The 19255-nt window shown below is 41.2% G+C and overlaps 1 protein-coding gene across 1 annotated transcript in view; it reads right to left on the bottom strand.

Annotated features, from left to right (window-relative positions):
• Window positions 1-19255, bottom strand: part of Unc13c (unc-13 homolog C) — a 427544-nt gene that overhangs the window by 103293 nt on the left and 304996 nt on the right. Inside the window, exon 19 of the mRNA XM_057767059.1 lies at window positions 1591-1717. Within this exon, the coding sequence (XP_057623042.1) occupies window positions 1591-1717 (127 nt within the window). The remainder of the gene's footprint in view (window positions 1-1590; window positions 1718-19255) is intronic.

Here is a 19255-nt window from a genome sequence, read left to right on the forward strand (position 1 = left end):
TTGTCTTTTTCTACTTCCCATGTAGATTAGATCTATGTATGTCTCTTTTAGGGTTCACATTGTTGTCTAGGTTCTCTGAGATTGTGATATGTAGGCTGATTTTCTTTGCTTTATGTTTAAAACCCACTTATGAGTGAGTACATGTGATAATTGTCTTTCCGTGTCTGGGTTACCTCACTTAATATGGTGTTTTCTAGTTCCATCTATTTGCCTGCAAAATTCAAGATGTTGTGATTTTTTTTTAACTTTTGTGACAATCATTGTCCGAATAATATGCTTCTTCAGGGAGAAGTCTTTATCTCATACATTAATCTTCTATAGACCGGAAGACCCCTTTGATCAGAATTAAATGGAGTTTTGACGCACATTAAATTCAGAATACTCTCTGTGGCTGTGTGACTACAAATGTGTTTGACAGACACTCTGACAGTTAATCTCAACTATCAATCTACTAAGGTCTAGAATCATCTTGGGCCTCTCGGATGCCTCTGAGGGAGCATCTTCATTCACTTAATTGAGATGTGAAGACCCACAGCTGTGGGAGATTCCATTACCAGGGCTGGGGCCCTGAACTATAGACAATGGAGGAAGTGAGCTATGTACAGTGTTCATCTACTTCTTGACTCTGGCTATGATGGGACAGATGCCTCCAGTGCCCGCCTCTGTGACTTTCCTCCTGTGATAGAGTATAACCCAGAACTGTGAGCCAAAATCAACAGTCTCCCTTACATTGTTTCTGTAAGGTCTTCCATCACAGCCGAGAGAAAAGAAACTAAGATGGAAAAGAACTCAGAGGAAAATTTCATTGGTAAATCATGGTTTCTATTCAAGATACATGAATTTCAAAGGCAGTTCTAACTTGTATTAAAATTAAAGTCTGGTTATCTAAAAGCCAGAGAAAGCATTCTAATTTTTTCTTTTTTTACTTTCTCTGTGTGTGCTGTGCATACGTGTATGTGAATGATTTTACATATGTGTGTAGGTGCTCATGCACCTGCCTGAGTGTGCATGTATGTGTACGCGTGCTCAAGCACCTGTTTGGGCATGCACGTGGAGGTTGAAGGTTGTTGTTGGGAATTGTCCTCCTTCACTTTTCCACCTTTGTCACCAAAGCAGACTCTCTCAATCAAACCCAGAGCTTACTGATGTGCTTAGTCTTGGTAATCAGCTCGTTCTAGGGGTGCCCCTGTCTCTATCCTCTGACAGGGCAGCCACCTCGCCCACCTGACGTTTTATGTGAGTTTCTGGGAACTCAATCACTGGTTCGCAAGCTTGTGTGGCAAATGTTTAGACTGCTAAGCTATCTCCCCAGGACTGTGCAGTCTGGCACTTTTACAGGAAATAATTTCACCATCTAAACCAGAGCCCATTTTGGTGTTTCTTTCTCCTTGAATGTCTAACTACTGAAATATGCATCAGCATCTTCATGGCCTCAGAGATGCGCCAATCTTCCCACAGCAGTTTTACGACAGAAACGTCTACGTTCAAAGGAGAAGCGTGTGAAAGAGCTCTTGGTTTTTACCACTCAGCTGTAATTTTGCAACACTGTGAATTCGGGACAAAGCGAGAGAGTGAAAAATCACTACTTACAAGGAATATTCCGGAACAGCATCCTTGAAGGCAGGAAGTTCTCGTACATACTCATTATAAAACCATTTCACTTTGAAATGCAAATTCATATAATCGGTGCTCTTGCATAACCGCTGCTTCTCATGTTCTGTAACAGATAAAATCACACAATTAATAAAGTGTGGCTTGCAGACAATGCCACTGGGTTCCAATTGACCTTTGTTATCGGCATTTCTATAAAGAAGAAAATTGTGTAATCCAGGCATAGTGTGTTGCTGAAGGCAGACCTAACATTCTGTAGCATGGGAAAATAATCCTGAAGAGACAAGGAAGATGGTTCAGTGGTTAAGAATGTTTGCTGCTCTTAGAGAGGTCTGGAGTTTGGGGCACAGTATCCACGTTGGGTGGCTCACAACTGCATGTAATTCCAATTCCAGGGGAACCTACACTGTTTTCTGGTCTTTGAGGGCATATACACTCATGTGCACATACCCACACACAGATACACACATACTAAACAAGATAAAATAATCCTGGATCCTATAAGGAAAGGCCAAGTGATACACTATGAAATGGTTTGAGTATTCTGTTATGTCTCAATTGGAAACAGATGAGAATTTTGATGGAGAAGGATTAACAACATAGTAAAATTTGCATTTATCTGGAGGCTTTCATACTTTGGCTGCTTTTAGCCAAATATACAGTGACAGGAAGAATTAGCATTCTAAGGAATCAAATATGACTTAAAGTAGAAGCCATAATTACCAATTAACATGAGACACACGTGTCACGTGCATGGGCAGTCACATTTCAACCTAATTTTAACACTTAAAGAATTAAGATGGTTGAGGATAGAAAAATATATTTAACTTCTAAGTCATATTATATTTTTTATTTCCTTGGAGGGATTTTCTAATATGTGATTTAAAGAGGGTAGCCTAAGGCTGTTTACAGGATGTAGGCATATGGAGCTGGGTAGAAGAGACATATAAAATGTTGCTGAGTTGTGTGTTTTGTATATTTGTGTTTATGTAGATGTGTGCACATATGTGTACATGTGTGTATGTATGTGTATGCATGTGAGGAGGGAAGAGGTAGAAGACCGTGTCTTCTTTAGTTGCACTTTTTTATTTTATTGAGACAGGGTCTCTCACTGAGCCTGAAGCTTACTGATTTGGTTTGACTGATCAGGGAGAAACAGGGCCCCTCCTCTGCTTCCCCAGGGCTGGGCTTATAGACTCTCAGCAGTGTTTCTGGCTTTTTACCTGGGTTCTGGGGATCTAGATTTATGTCTCCTGCCTGTACAGCAAGTCTTTACTAATCAAGCATTTCCCCAGCCCTGGAATATGTTTTACTCGGTTCTGTCTCAATAATATAAACCTGTTAGCCAAATCTGGCAATAACAATAAACACAACCAAATCCTAAATATTACTGTTTTTCTTCAGGATGAAAGCAGCTGCTGAGAAATCCCTTTGGGAATCTGTCACTCTCAGTGATGCTGAGGGCTTTGCATCTTTACAGAAACACCCCATGCTTTGCATTCTTTGATAAATAATAAAAATGTAGACTGAAGTAATTAGATTGTTAATAAAGAAAAAAACAGAAGCCATGCCTACTTCTCAAAACCTGATCATGGGGTGATGTGAACCCCAATGGAGTACACAAGAGACTACAAACTCAAACCAAACCTTTAAATGATTTGAACAAGGTTAATTCAAGAAGCTGTGGAGCAGGGAGAGATGTTCTCACATAGAAGTGGTCAATCTTCAAGGACAACATTAAACAAAGTGTGAACAAGATGCTTTGCTTCTGCCATCTCTAGCTTCATCACTCTTTCTGCCTTCTTACAACCTCCTCTTCCAGATTCTTAGTGCTCCTTCATTTTTAAGAGGAATATTTATTGATCATTTTCATACATAGGAAACTAATCCAATAGTACCCGGAACATCAATATTGGGAGACTCTTGCCCTGGGGCTCGTGCATTTGTTGTTGTACAGATGCTATACAGAAGTCACTCATGGGCTCCTCTGTTACCTGGGATCCAGCATTTGCTGTTGTCTCAGAGCAAGAAACAATATATAACAACAAGTGTAAATGGTTTATGTAAGAAAATTAAGTGGGCTAAGCCTTTCTTCTTGTGACTCTATCACTATGGTTATGATTGACAACCACTAGGCCCCCAGCCAGTCTAGTCCACATTTTGCCCATATCCAAGTTACAGTGTGGGAGCCTTTGAGGGAGGCACCACACTGACTTGCCAGGCTCTAAGTATGGGTGCGGAAACGCAATAGATTATTGCGTGGTGAATATCATCTTCAAATGAACAACTTCACATTTTCTAAATCTGGCTCTGGCTTTGATACTGAAGTTCTTCAGAAGTTTTTCATGATTCCAAGTGTATGTATGTGCTGGCTACCTGAGACGGTGAATTCTGGGTGATTCTTATTTCCCAGGCTCGTAGAAGAATAATGTTAGGCATGATGTACATAAACAATGTTACTGATGCTTTGACAACTAGCTGACCATGAAGAACTGTCACCTACCAGGAATTCCAGGCACATGGAAGATGAGAGAAGAGTATCACTAGGACAAGGCCAACCCGGGCCACAGAGTTAGTGTCCTTTCTGAGAAGCTGAGAGCGAGGGGGAGAACTCTGGAAATTCACAGAATCAAATGAAAATGGAACACAGCCTATAGTCACAGCAGTTTTGAGAGGGAAACTTAGAGTTACGAGTTCCTACATTAAAAAAAAAAATCAAAGCAAGCTAAAATATGTACCCCAGTAATACAGCTCAAGGTCTTAGAAAATTGGAACAAGACAAAAGTAAATCTAGAAGAAAGAAGGGATAATGATCAGAGTAGAAATAGAAATTAAAAGACCAATGCAACAGACCAATGGAACAAAGAGATAAACTTGTCTGAAAAATCCTTTTCTAAACTGATCTAAGGCACTGGAGAAGGGATGGAGGGATGATTGGAGACAGACACACACAATGCGCTCACAGAAGTTACCAATAGAAGAACAGAAAACAAGCAGTCTAGTTAACAAATGGGTAAATTATCTGAGCAGATACTTCTTAACAGAAGAAATACAAATGATAATTAAATGTGTAAAAGAATACCCAATACCTTCAGCTGTCAGAGAAATATGAACCAAAAGCATAGAAAAATTCCATTTTGTCCCATTCAGAATGGTTGTACCAAAACACAAAGGCAGTCAGCTAGAGAGGAAAAAAAAAAGGAACCCTTTACACTTCTGGTAGGAAGTTTTAAGCCATACAGCCACTGTGGAAAACAGCACTGAACTTATTTCAAAACCTAAAAATAGAAACACCACATGATCCAGGTTGACCATGCAGAGGTATCAGGGAGGAAATGAAGCTGGCTACAGTGCTCACAGAGGCAAAGTTACAGCATCAGAGTAGATACCCATCAGAGGATGCATAAAGAAATTGTGTATGTTCCCAGCGGGGTTTTACTTGGTCTCCAAAATGAAAGGAGTGTCATATCATTTAGAGGTGCCCAGTATGTATGTGGAGCTAAACAGACTTCCAGAGACAGGTATTGCATATTTTTTTTCACAGCCGTAGAACCTATGGAGGAAAAAAATCTGAAGGTAAAAGAGCGACGATTAGAATGATTAGGGTAGGAAGCAAGAGCTAAGAGGAGAGAAGAAAGGCTCCAAGATGTTAGTGGGGATGGGTAGAATTGATTATAGCACAGTATACATATGTATAGAACATCACAGCAAAAGCAATAACATAGAATTTGATTTGTTTTAGATGAACTATACCTATAAATGACAACCTTAAGTGCTTTTTGTATAAAAATTGTGTGTGTGACTTTTTTGGATTTTAGCTTTATTGAAATATTTTACATGAAATTGTATAGTAATCAATTAAAAGCTGACATGAAAAGCTTATCTTTTAATGAGTTATAAGTTCAAACTATGTGATTTGCAGATAAATTTGTTTCTTTATTCTTTAAGAACATGAAGGAGTACACGTTCAGATTGGGTAGACAAAGAAGATTTTGCAAGTAGAGCTGACACAAGGAAAAAGATTGAAAGAAAAAAATCTCAAAGCAAAACTGTGCTTGCATTTTTTAAGTAGGAAAAAGTGAGAGCAGAGAGGATGCATAACTCAGAAAACACCATACTGTCGGGCATGCTTGTAAGAAGAATACAAGTGACTTGAAATTATATTACCATTGCATGTAATTTTGTGGAAATGAAGGTGATAAAATATATTTCCTAGAAGGAAAATATAACGAATTCTGGTTCTATAAATTAAATATTTAAATATTACCAATCAAAGTAGAAGACCCACATGTTACAGGTTGAAAATTAAATTTTAAATTTGCCATCTTCCACAAAGCTAAAGAAAAATTGGCACATCACATGAATTTTATCATCACTAGAGAGAAGTGTTCATTAAGGCAGAAGGAAGAACACAGTGAAGCTCATGAGCTTGTTTGTAAACTAAACATATTTCAGGGCTATGGTAGCAGGGTCTCGGGCCACCTGTTCCAAGTGTGTTCTTATATTAGCAGAATTCTGAAGGTAAGGGCTCCCAATTTCATTAACAGAGGAGAAGTTTATGAAGCACAGGCCAGATCCTAGATGAGGCACTGGGAATGAAAATGAAAGGTTACTCTTACTGCAACTTGATATAACCCGATACACCAGCTAGCTGATATCCACAGGAGGCAAGAGGAGGAGTGGATGGGGGTGGGGGTTCAAGGGGAGGTGGGGGGTACTTACAGAGGAGGGAGGGAGGAGAAACTGTGATAGGGCCTGAAAAAACTAATTAATTAATTAAAAAAGAACTCAATAAGAAATCTACAGTTCTAAAAAAAAAAAAAAAAAAAAAAACCAAAGCAAAGAACAAACCAAAACACAAAACAAACGAACCAACCAAACAACAAAAGCTCCAAAAGGAAGGTCACATGTGCTGTGCTCTCCATCTGAAGTGCATGAGGGCAAGAAGGAGCAGTGACAGGTTCAACAGCGTGACAAGTGTGTGAATTATAGGATGCTGTAGTCTGCTGGAGGGGATGAATTTAGCCCAGCTATTAGACAGCCACAGGCATAATTTCCTATAGTGGATTAATGGAGAGAAAGGAATCAATAGAAATGTATTACCAAAAACAGGACCCATTTGCCCTTGAAAAGCCCTAACTTCACACCCCCAGTCTCCTTAATGAAATTGCATAACTGTTCCAACGAACAACCCTGTCCCCCATTTTTTGTTTCTTGCATTTTGAAATGATTTAGTGGTAGTTTGGGTGAACCATAAGTATCTCACTAATCTGCCCTTTGTGGTGTTGCATTCTCTATACCCTGAAGAAAAGAAAAAAAGTGTTCAGGCAGAATACTTGTCTATTTGCTTATCCAGTTTGAATTGCACTTCTCTTTCAGGATAGAAGTTCCTTCAAACTCTACTACAGAGCTACAGTACTGAAAACAGCCTGGTACTAGCATGAGAACAGACAGGAGGACCAATGGAACCAAATTGAAGACATAGATATCAATCCACACATCTTCAAACACCTGATTCTTGACAAAGAAGCAAAAAATATCAAATGGAAAAAAAGCATAGTTGACAAATGGTGCTGGCATAACTGGATATCAACATGTAGAAGAATGAAAATAGACCCATATCTATCGCCATGCACAAAACTCAAGTCCAAATGGATCAAAGACCTCAACATAAAGCCAGCCACACTGAACCTCATAAAAGAGAAAGTGGAAAGCACACTTGAATGCATTGGCACAGGAGACCACTTCCTAAATATAACCCCAGTAGCAGACACTGAGAGCAACAATAAATGGGACCTCCTGAGACTGAGAAGCTTCTATAAACAAACAACACAGTCAATAAGAAAACGACAGCTTACAGAATGGGAAAAGATCTTCGCTAACCTCACATCACGCAGAGGTCTGATTTCCAAAATATACAAAGAACTCAAGAAATTGGTCATCAAAAGAACAAATACTCCAATAAAAAATGGAGTAAAGACTTAAACAGAGAAGTCTCAGCAGAGGAATCTAAAACAGCTGAAAGACACTTAAGAAAATGCTCAACATCCTTAATTATTAGAGAAGTGCAAATCAAAACAACTCTGAGATTCCATCTTACACCTATAAGAAAGGCCAAGATCAAAAACACTGATGACAACTTCTGCTGGAGAGGATGTTGGGTAAAGGGAACACTTCTGCATTGCTGGTGAGAATGCAAACTGGTACAACCCCTTTGGATGCCAGTGTGGCGATTCCTCAGAAAATTAGGAAACAACCTTCCTCAAGACCCAGTAAAACCATTTTTGGGTATATATCCAAAGGATATTCAACCATGCCACAAGGACATGTGCTCAACTATGTTCATAGCAGCATTGTTTGTCATAGATAGAACCTGGAAACAACCTAAATGTCCCTTGATCAAAGAATGGATAAGGAAAATGTGGTACATTTACACAATGGAGTACTACACAGCAGAAAAAAATAACAACATCTTGAAATTTGCAGGCAAATGTATGGAGCTAGAAAACATCATTTTAAGTGAGGTAATGCAGAAAGACAATTATCATATGTACTCACTCATAGGTTGTTTTTTAAACATAAAGCAAAGAAAACCAGCCCACAAATCAGAATCCCAGAGAACCTAGACAACAATGAGAACCCTAAGAGAGACATCCATGATCTAATCTATCTACATGGGAAGTAGAAAAAGACAAGATCTCCTGAATAAATTGGGAGCATAGGGACCATGGGAGAGGGTTAAAGGGGAGGTGAGAGGCAGGGAGGGAGCAGAGAAAATGTAGAGTTCAATAAAAATCAAAAAAAAATAAATTAAAAAAGGACAGAAGTTCTTTCTTCTTGATAATGTCTGTACTCAATTCATAGCTCACAGAGTTCCTGAACCCTACACTTTCATACCCTCCTTCAGCGTCTCCCAGCCTCAAGGGCCCCAGGGGAAAGTGCCCATCAACCTCATTCACTGTAGCCGCCCTGGTCAGGCCTCTTCCTCTTCTGCCTGATCACTGAGTCTCTCAGTAAGGAGGGAGATGGGACAGGAGAGAGAGGGCATCTCTGACCTTTCTAAAAGACTAAAAGGTTTTGTTCTTACCTGGGAACTATCCATTTTCATCCCTAAACATTAGCCTAGGAAATAACATGAAGCTATCATGGCTTTCTGGAAAAACATTCTTAGAATTATCAATTTAAAGTTTGTTTCTGTGGAGGCAGGATCTCAGGTAGCGGCAGCTGGCCTTAAACTTGCTAAGTATCTAGGGTGGGATGTCCTTGAACTGTGAGATCCTTCTGTCCGTCCCTCTTTAGTACGGTTGCAGCTGAGTGTCACGTTAGCGGTTTGAATGCTAAAAGTCCTCCATAGTTTCAGGTTTTAAACACTTGGTGGCCCTGTTTGGAGAAGTTTAGGTGGTACAGGCTTGCTGGAGGAAGTAGTTCACTAGGGGTGGGCTTTTAGATACAAAACCAAACCAAACCTTGAACTATTTCCCGTGAGCTCTGCCAACTTCCTGCTTCTGCTGCTATTCCTGCGTGCCACTTGCTGCCATGGTTCCTCACCAGGGTGGGATGGACTCTTATCCTTTCAAAACCGGAAGCCGGGATAAACTCTTCCCTGTCTAAACTGCCATGGTCACGGTGCTTTACCGGCAACGGAGAAGCGACTGAGACAGCCACTCTGCCTGGTTTGTGCAGACCTGGGGATAGAGCTCGGGGCTTCAGGCATTGTAGCCAAGCTCTCTATCCAGCCACACCCGTAACTTCAGCTTTAGCCTGACCTACACAGATGGAAGCCACCGAGCGAGTGACATCCCAACCCTACCGAATCTCTCTATCTTTGAAGATGAGTTTTTCTCCCACATTTTCAGCTGATCTTTGCTACTCTCTGTGGATGAAAAGGGGAGACTGACAACACCAGCCGTTGTTGCATTCTGCTGGTTCAAGAAGAGAGTAATTGGTGACTCCCCAGGAACTGTGCTCCTCAGCTGAGCCAACAAGCGACCTGTAGTCTGTTGAGTTAGTCTGTGATGGAGCTCCAGTCTTGAGGACAGGGTAAAGAGAAACTGGAATGAAAAGGTATCTAAGGTCCCCCGTGATGTTTTTTCATAAACAGCAGGAACAAACAGAAGCTTTCATCTATGTCCTTTTATTTCTTCACAATGACTTTTTGTGAACACCAAGAACCTCCTGTGGTAATTCTGACTAGTTGCCAGACCTTCTCCTTTTTAGGCCAGGCACACAGGTAGACTCCATGTGCTAGCCTTGCTTGCTGCATGAACTCAGGAATGAAGAGCATGGTGAGTCTAGGCTTGTTATAAAGAAACTCTTGTGAAATTTCCCCATTCACTTCCCCTTATATGCTGGTCAAATGGAGATATCCAGGGCAGATAGTTCCAAGGTCCTTAGCAAAACTCCAAATGCTAAGAAGCTGGGTCCCTTAGCCATGAAGCATGGTAGAGCTGCTCAAACTTTGACTTAGATAAGTAAAACCTAAGCAAAAGTTTATATATATATATATATATATATTTTAGTTTTTTGAGACAGGGTTTCTCTGTAGCTTTGGTGCCTGTCCCAGAACTAGCTCTTGTAGACCAGGCTGGCCTCGAACTCCCAGAGATCCTCCTGCCTCTGCCTCCCGAGTGCTGGGATTAAAGGCGTGCGCCACCACCGCCCGGCCAAAAGTTATATTATTATACTGTCCATTGTGGAGTTGGGTCACATGGTATTACATTCCATTATGTCACAGAAAGGTTTTCAAAAGCTATTACTCCTCAATTATTATCACCCTGACTCCTATTCCAGCTACTGTACCTTTATTGTGTGTGTGTGTGTGGGGGGGGGGGATAGGTGTGGGGTTGACACAGGGTCTCAAGTAGTCCAGGTTGGACTTGAACTCACCATGTAGTTGATAATGATCTTGAACACTTGATCTTTCTGCCTCCCTCTCCCAGGTTCTGGAATTTCAGCCATGCACCACAGGGCTTGGTTAAGGATGGAAATCAACTGATCCACAGGGAGGTCAAGCCCAGGACCCTGGTGTCACTAGAACCACTCTAGAACTATCTAAAGTAACTGGATAGGGCAGTATAGATTTTAGGAAATGTAAAGCAGACTATAATCCACAGCTCCAGAGAATTGAGAGTGTGGGGGACAGGGTGGAGGGCGGAAGAGGAGAAGGGAGGAAGGGGACTGGGAAAAATATATAGCTCAATAAAAACAGTAAAATAACACCCCCCCCAAAAAAAACAAAACAAAAAAATGTACTCAAACTATTATAGTTTGGAGGTAATCTGTCTCTCTGCTCTCTGCGTGTTTAAATGTAATCCCCATTGTGGGGCATTAAATGGATGGAAAGTTAATACATCTGTGGTGTTTAAGCTAGAGACTCTGGGAGAAGATTGCGTTAGATAAGGCCATTAGCGGTCAGGCCCACCGTTGGAAAACAGAGGCTTTAAAAAGAGCTCCAGGCATGCAGACACACATGATCCTGCCCCTGTGTGATGTACGCAAAAGGGGCCCCCCTAGGATGGCTACTCTTGGTTGTCAACCTGGAGAGAAGGAATTTCAGTTGAGGAATTGCCTCCATCAGCCTGGCCTATATGGTGTGAGCATATTCCTGATTGCTAACTGATATAGAAGGCCCCACCCCTGGGCAGATGGTCCTGGGTCGTGTAAGGAAACAGACTGAGAAATCCAGGAAGCAAGCCGGGAAACAACATTTCTCCCTTCAGGCTGTTGCCTTGACTTCCCTAGATTATGGATAATAATCTGTAAGCCAAACAACCCCTTTTCTTTTCCAATTGGTTTTGGTCAGTCTTATCAAAGCAATGAACAACAAACTAGAGCCGGCTCTTATCAGAATCTGCAAATGCTAAACAGAAGACTTTAGGTCTCTAAAACAGCTAGATAAATCAAACTTCCTATTTTTACAATGTTGCCTGTCTCAGATATTTTGTTATAATTATGAAGGTTCACACTTGATCACACACAATTACACACACACATACATGTATATGTGCACGTGTCTGTGCACATCTGTGCACATGCGTGCATGGAGACAGTCCCACTGCTTTGTGGAATTTGCCCCATTACCTCTGACATCTCATGGTCTGATTCACCACCGCATGGGAAAACATTCAATCCCACTTACTAAACTCATGCTAAAATCAAGATGTAAAGTTCTTGGATGTAAAATAATCATGTGAGAAAAAGTCACAGGTTTTCTATATGGACTGTTACCCATTCCTCGACCTTCTGGACCAGTTTACATGTGGAGTTCTTTGGTGTATTCTAGGGAACCACCATGACCTCAGTGGCTTAGGAATCATCACACCCAAGCTTGCTTTTCCTCAGTGTGCTTCCCCCATAATGTATAACTCCACCTCGTATTCGAAAAATTTTCAAAAAGAACCATAATTACATCTGCAGTACACCCTACCAAATATCGACGGCAGAGATTATAATATCAAGTTCAGAAATATACGTCAAATCATCTTGAATCCCACTCAATTATTTATGTGTAATGCTGACTATGTTAATAAAGTTCTCTTGTGCTCATATGACATGTATGCCCCTTAAATTTGTTCAGCCACCAATCCTCCGACATTTTTAATTTTGGCCAACAAAGACTGGGCTAGCTCATTACAGTTACAAAACAAACCATTTAATTAGATTTTCCAAACTGCAATATACTAATTTTTGTACAGAATTCAATCTTTGAATTTCAGTGGGAAATATGAATATTTTACTAGCAGGATAAAAATGCTTACTTAAAATTACACAGAGAAAAGGACTTGGCAGCCTAGAAAAAAAAACTGGCTGTAAAAATGTATTTATTAGCATTTAATTGGAAATGTATATCTTTCAGGGAGTTAGTGTTTTATGCATAAACTTTACACACAATGTAGAAGTATTATTATATTATGGCTTATATGGTAGGGGTGGCACACACATACCCAATTTTCTTTTCTGATTTGTTTTGTTTTGAGACAGGGTCCTGTGTAGGGCAACTTGTTCTAGAATTCATTATATAGCGAAGGATAACCTTGAACCCCCGAGGCTTCTGCCTTAATATCATGGAACTATAGGTGTGTTTAACACAGAACCCAGCCATTCAACCCATTTTCCTGACAAGGCAAATGCCCATCATCATCACCATGCTCCTGCGATATTACTGGCTGCACAAACACTTTGCTTTGTCCCGAGAGATGGTTAGCATACATTATATTTCTCTATACAGTCTTAAAACCTCTTCCTCGGTGGTTGACACCATTCTGTGTTTCCCAGAGGTAGAGATGAAGGGCTGGAGGGGATATTAAATAAGAAGCAGAGGTTATTACCCAGAAACTTGGTTCTAAAAGAAATGAGTACCAGATTGTTGTTGTAAAGACTCTCTCTCTCTCTCTCTCTCTCTCTCTCTCTCTCTCTCTCTCTCTCTCTCTCTCTCTCTCTCTGTGACTCCTTAGTAAGTATGTATAGGTAGAGGTTGTGGGTTCTCATTCATACACTGAGAAAATTAAGCCATTTAGGAAAAGCCTGATAAAGATCTAATGCCATTGGTGCATCTCTGAAGGTGAGGTAGCACTTAAAATTCTGGCTGCTGAAGTGAGGTATGGTATTAGCAAGGCAGACTCTAGGAGGAACAAAAGAAAAGAAAACTGTACATACCATGTTAAAAAAAAAAAAAAAAGCTTGGTCTCAGGCGAATCCTCCATAAATGAGAGCAAAGAGCACAGCTTAACCAGGAAAGCAGCTCACGTTTGTGAAGCTTCTCAATAATCGCTGACTGTGACACATTCCTGACAAGCCAATTACAATACAAAGAAATGAAACTAAGGAAAAAAAAACTAATATGCCTTTCTCTGTGGCCATCGAGATGAATGCTGGGAGCTCGAAGGAACAGGCAGCCTGCTCAGGATTCCAACAACTTCCTCAGCAAAAGCCCCAGAAAACACCTAGGCTTCCTGGGTTTCCAGAACTGCACATAGTGTGGGTATATTTGCCTCCTTGAGAGATCCTCTGATATATCTACTTAGAATTCTGGTCTAGACTTTCTGGTCACAACTGGACTGGAAGGCTCACAGCAAGAAATCCTCCTGGAGAAGGCTGGGTCAGAGCCCCAGGATGTTGGGGACAGCAGGGGTAGAGGTCCTTATCATCTGGGCTAAGATGGACAGCCAGGAGTAAAATAAGCATGCTGGGGATGGAGCAGTGTTCAAAACAGAGATAAACATCAGTCAGAAACACAATGGTAAAATTCAGGCACCTAAGCAGCTACTGTCATGAACTGAGCGACCTTGGAACTAGGAAAGGCATTCGAAAAGAAACAGACATAGACTCCTCTTAGCTTGTATTTTTTTCCTTTAAAAGCATTTTATTATAATAATTATTATTCTCTGTGTATATGCCATGGGGGATGGTGCATAGATCTTGCTAACTTGGGAGGTCAGCGGACAATTTGGTGGAATCAGTTCTCTCCCTCCACGTTTACGTGGGTTCCTGGGGTTGAACTCAGGCTGTCTAGCTTGTACCTGAGATACCTCACCAACCAATATATAGTTCTATTCATCAGTACCCTAACCACAGACAGAATATTTCATGAGAGTCAGAACTGGGAACTGAAATGTAGATTCCATTCATGTACGCGACATGAACACATTTATTATTTACGACGAACCAGGTACTATTCCATATGGAGAGAACACAACACGGAAGTAAGCGGTATCTCCACTCCCAATAGCTTCTGATAAGAGACAAACACTACTTGATGGAGGTCGTGTGGAAGGCTGGAAAGGGCGTGGGTGAGAAGGGGATGAGGGCAGAGTGCCTTTTTCAGCAGAGTGTTTGGGGAAAGTTTCTATGTGAGGAAGGCAGAGCAGAGGATAACAGTCAGAGCGCGATCCATGCAGCCATTTCCCAGAAAGTGTTTTAGGAAGGGGACAGAGCAAATGACAGACTAAAGCAGAAAACGAAGTTTAAAGTCCAGCGAGCCTAGGGCGGCCCCTGTGACTGGCATAGAGGAGCAAGGCACTGAGCTGAACTCAGCGAGGCCCCAAGACCAGGTCTGAAGAACCCCTGAGAAAGACCTTTCTTCTCTTGTGCCTTGACTAGCCCTGGGTGACTTGTGTCTAATCTACACATGTAAAACACCGCTTTGGTTCTGTCAGGTTTCGAACTGGGACAGCTCAGTCTGGTCATGTCTACTCCGGACTCCCCCAGGTACCCCTGCCTCTGGCTAGGCTCTCCCACATATCCCCAATAAACTTTCTCCTCCACCATGCCTAGAAGCAGTCATGTCCTTTATATTTCTCTTTTTTTTTCCATTCAGGTTCCAGCCTGAAAAAGAGATTCTGGGAGAATGAAGAAGCAGAGGCAGAGGGGCAGGCAATGCCGCTGTGGTAGAGCAAGCTTGGGTGGGCACTCACGCAAAGGCTGTGGTAGCTGTGGTCGGGCATGGTAGGGACAGGATATACTCTTGGTACTGAATCTTTCCAGTATATAACTTGACCTCTCACCCCTTACCTTCCAGACTTAGAGCTCTAAAGAAGGAAATGGTGGTTTATTGCCCCAATTAACACTTTTGCATAGAACCATAGTTGGGCATATGGAGGACAAAAAATGGATTGGTCAAAACATGCAAAGGGAAGGCTGAAGACATGGCTCAGTAATCAAGAAGAGTGGCTACAGATGATCTGGAAGGTTCCCAGCACCCACATGGCAGTTCACAACTGCCCGTAAGTCCAGCTCTACAGGACCTGACACCTTCTTCTGGCCCTCATGGGAACTGCATGCACATGTTGCACATACGTACATGTAGGCAAAACACTCAAGCACATAAAAATAAATTAATCTTTAAATAATATGTAAAGGCCATATGTTTTGCCATATTCTCTCCTACACATTTTCCTATCTGTCTTGCTAAGATCGGAACGGGTCTTCAATCACCCTGTAGGAGGGGTTGTCTAATCAAAACTAGTCTTGGTTTATACATATTTTGATTTATAGCTTTTAGAAGGGCAATTCATTGTCAAACTGCAAACACCCAATTTTATGCAACAGAAGTCCTTGCTTATGCCTTCCATTTTTTATTAAGACTTGTCAATAAAATACAAAAGTGATTTCTTTCCCCTTTAACAGTTTGCATAAGCTGCTCACAAACAATCAATTGCTTTCATTTCTCAGACTTTGCAACTTTTTTAATGCAAAACCATTGCTTAAAATATTTTTTATTAAAAGACTCAAATCTTTACAGAACTTAACTTCTTGTAATTTCCTGTACACTTGTTATTACTTATTTAAAAATAACCTGGAGTTGAGACACCTTTTTAGAAAAGAAATCAATGTTTATCAATTATTTATGATATCCAAAAGCAAAAAGAAAGAAATTCTGGTTTTGGTATATTTAAAATAAACTATTTCCCCTTAGCGTTTTGTGATTGTTGTCATTTCCTTATTGCTCATGAAGGAGATGGTAGTTTCCACTAGACCATGAGGATAAAGTGAAGAAAGAAAGCTTCATTTAGTTCACAGTTTATAAGTAATTGGCATACTAAATATTTGATGATTTTGAGTTTATTTTTAATGTCATTTTAAAATTTAAAATTTCTTTGCCTAATAAATTCAATTTCTCTTTCTCATTTAGTTTAGCACTGATAGGTTTGAGTATGAAACCCTGTCCTGAAAAGCAACAACAACAACAAAGCAACAACAGCACATGGGGGCAGGACACCTTAGGACAGCCTGCTTCAGTCTCAGGCAGGCCTGGGCTGGGGTTCAGGGTAGAACATGAAGCCCTGGGTTTCATCTCAGGTGTGGTGGAACACACCTGCAAACCCAACACTTGGTAGGTTGAGGCAGAAGGATCAGAAATTCAAGGTTGTTCTCAACTTAGTAGGGAGTTTGAGGCTAACCTGGGCAATGGAAAGCTCTGTTTAAGAAAATATATATATATATATACACACACATCACTCAGAGAAAGAGAGAGAGAGAGAGTGGGAGACAGAGTCAGAGATGAGAGAGAGACACACACAGACAGACAAACATACACACACAAAGAGTGAGAGAAAGAGACAGACAGACAGGCAGATAGGCAGACAGACAGACAGAGAGGGGCACACAAATACTTTCATAACTCTGGAAAATAAAACTGAGCAAGAACCATGTCCAAAATCTAGGAAGACTTTTCAAAATGCCTGCCCTATCTCACTTGTGAGTGTGAGCTAGGTAAGTCTGGGCTCAGCTTCTATACCTTGCTGCTACTTCTTCACTTCCAGATGGTTGCCAGATATGATGAGCCTCTCTTGCACTCCTCTGACCCACGCAGAGGAAAGCACAGGCCTGTCTCCTCATCTTCTCTAGAAGGAGCTTGTTTATACACCTGGCACCTAGTTCTGCTGCTCCCACGCAGGGGCTGTCTCCGTAGTAACCTGTGTTAAAGAGTCAGAGGAGCTTTGCATCCTCAAGTGAGCCCAGGCCTCAGAAATCAGGCAGACACATAAGCCCCCTGCAGAAGGTGTGTCCCCAGAATGAGAACATACAGGCTGATCTTAGTGCAGAGAGAGAGCAGATGTGGGTGGAAAGACCTGTGCTCAGGTTCACCTCAAGAAGAACACCCTAATCTACTCCAGCAAGAACACCCAATCTTTTCAGATGTATCTTGGGGAGGGGGTCATAGGATACTAACAGGATGTGATATCCCCCAATTTTCAATGTGACACTAAAAGCTGAGACAAGATTGGCTATATACAGGAAAGGAAAAAAACAAACAAAAACCGCTGATAGCTACTAGTGTCTCTGCCAGAGGAGTTGGGGAGAACACTACTCAACAGGGATTTCAAAGTAATGGTAGGAAAAATGCTCATCGAAGCCAGGGGAAAAACAAGAACAAAGAGAAGTTTAACAAAAAGCAAGAATAAAACGTACCCAACAGAAATTGGAGAGGTGAAGGCTAGATGGCTACTAAAGTGAGTGGAAAAACCAATCACTATGAGGTTCAGCAGAAGTTTACATCAGTCAGAAGGATGGATCCATGATTTTGAGGAAAGGTCACCAGAAGTAATTCAATGTGTGCAGTAAAGATCAGTGGAGATGAAGTTGAGGGAAGACAGCCTAAGACACACCATCAGTTGTGCCAGGAGCAGGAGAGACAGAGGGAGGGACAGAGGAATGAGTATAGAAGGAATGGTAGACATGTCCCCAGTCTTGGCAAGGAAAACAAAATCAAGATGCAGGAAGTTAGAGCAGTCAAATGATGTCTAGGAAGCCCACTCCAAGACACACCATCATCCACACCATCACCAAACTGTTGAAAGCTATGGACAGAGTGTTCTTTGAGGAAACAGCAGAAAAGCAAGTTGTAAAGTAGAAGGAAACTTTAACTTGAGCCTTGGAGCCAGAAGCTGAAGATTCTGAAGAACAAACCATTGAAAACACTTTTACTAGGAACTCCAAATCCAACAATCCTGGGTGTTAAACACTAAGGTGATTTCACAGGTGAGGTGGTCCAGTGGGAACAGATGCTTGCTGCCAAACCTGACGACCTGAGTTCAATACCCAACATTTACATGATGGAAGGAAAGACCCCACTCCTGCAAATTGTCTCTGACCTCCACATTCACCACACTCATGTACCTACACATACACACAAAAATTAATGGATGGATGTAATACTAAAAGTCAAAACTACAAGGTACAAGCAGAAAGATAACTCATGACAACTGTAACCACTGGTCCCAATTCACAGTAATGCTCTGAACACATCTCTAGAATAATATTTCTCTGTAGAGTGGGTAGAAATTCAGGGGTCCTCTAGCAATTTTATGACCAAATATTAGATTCCCAAATTATCACTAAAAGGTTGTCTACTGACTTGTTATTCTTTATCACTTCTTACTTTCATAGCTGTGAGTAACCTTTACTAAGCTGTTTTTCCTTTTTGACTTTTACTTGGTAATTTTACAATTACTAAAGTCATGTTGCTTGTTATGACACACGGCAAACAAAACAAAAAAACAGTCTTCCAACACCACCCATCTACTGAATGCTCCTAGAATACTGACCAGACTTCCCCCCTCCTGAGATAAAAACAACTCAGGTACATGTGTGCACCTCTGTGTGTGTGTTTGTGTATTCATACATGTGTGCATGTATGTGTGTGGTCTGTTTGCATTTGCCTAAGTAAAAGAATTAGTTACACATGTACTACTTCATCTTATAGAAACAGCTTCTTGGCTTGATGCTAACTTCAACAAAAGACAGTTGAATCCACAGGCACATGCAGGGGCTAGCTGGTCTCTGACATGTCTATCTGCCACACCCATCAGTAATTTGTATACTAGAGTTCCCTTACATTTTAAATATTATTTTTATGTATCTATGTATGTGCCTGCATAAATTTATATGTGCCCCATGCATGAAGTATCCATTGAGACCAGAAGAGGGCACCAAATCCCAGGAACTGGCATTTACAGATGGTTGTGAGCTGCCACGTGGGGGATGGGAATTGAAACCAGGTCCTCTGCGAGAGTGGCAAGTACTCCAAACCACTGAACCATCTCTTCAGCCCAAGATCACATGTTTTTTTAAAGAAAATCTCAGATGATATTTTGTGTACTGAAGTTTGGACTTTTCTAGAAATAATCCAGGCTTCAGGAGGACA

This window comes from Chionomys nivalis, chromosome 4 (genome assembly GCF_950005125.1).
Source record: "Chionomys nivalis chromosome 4, mChiNiv1.1, whole genome shotgun sequence".
NCBI classification, from domain to species: domain Eukaryota; kingdom Metazoa; phylum Chordata; class Mammalia; order Rodentia; family Cricetidae; genus Chionomys; species Chionomys nivalis.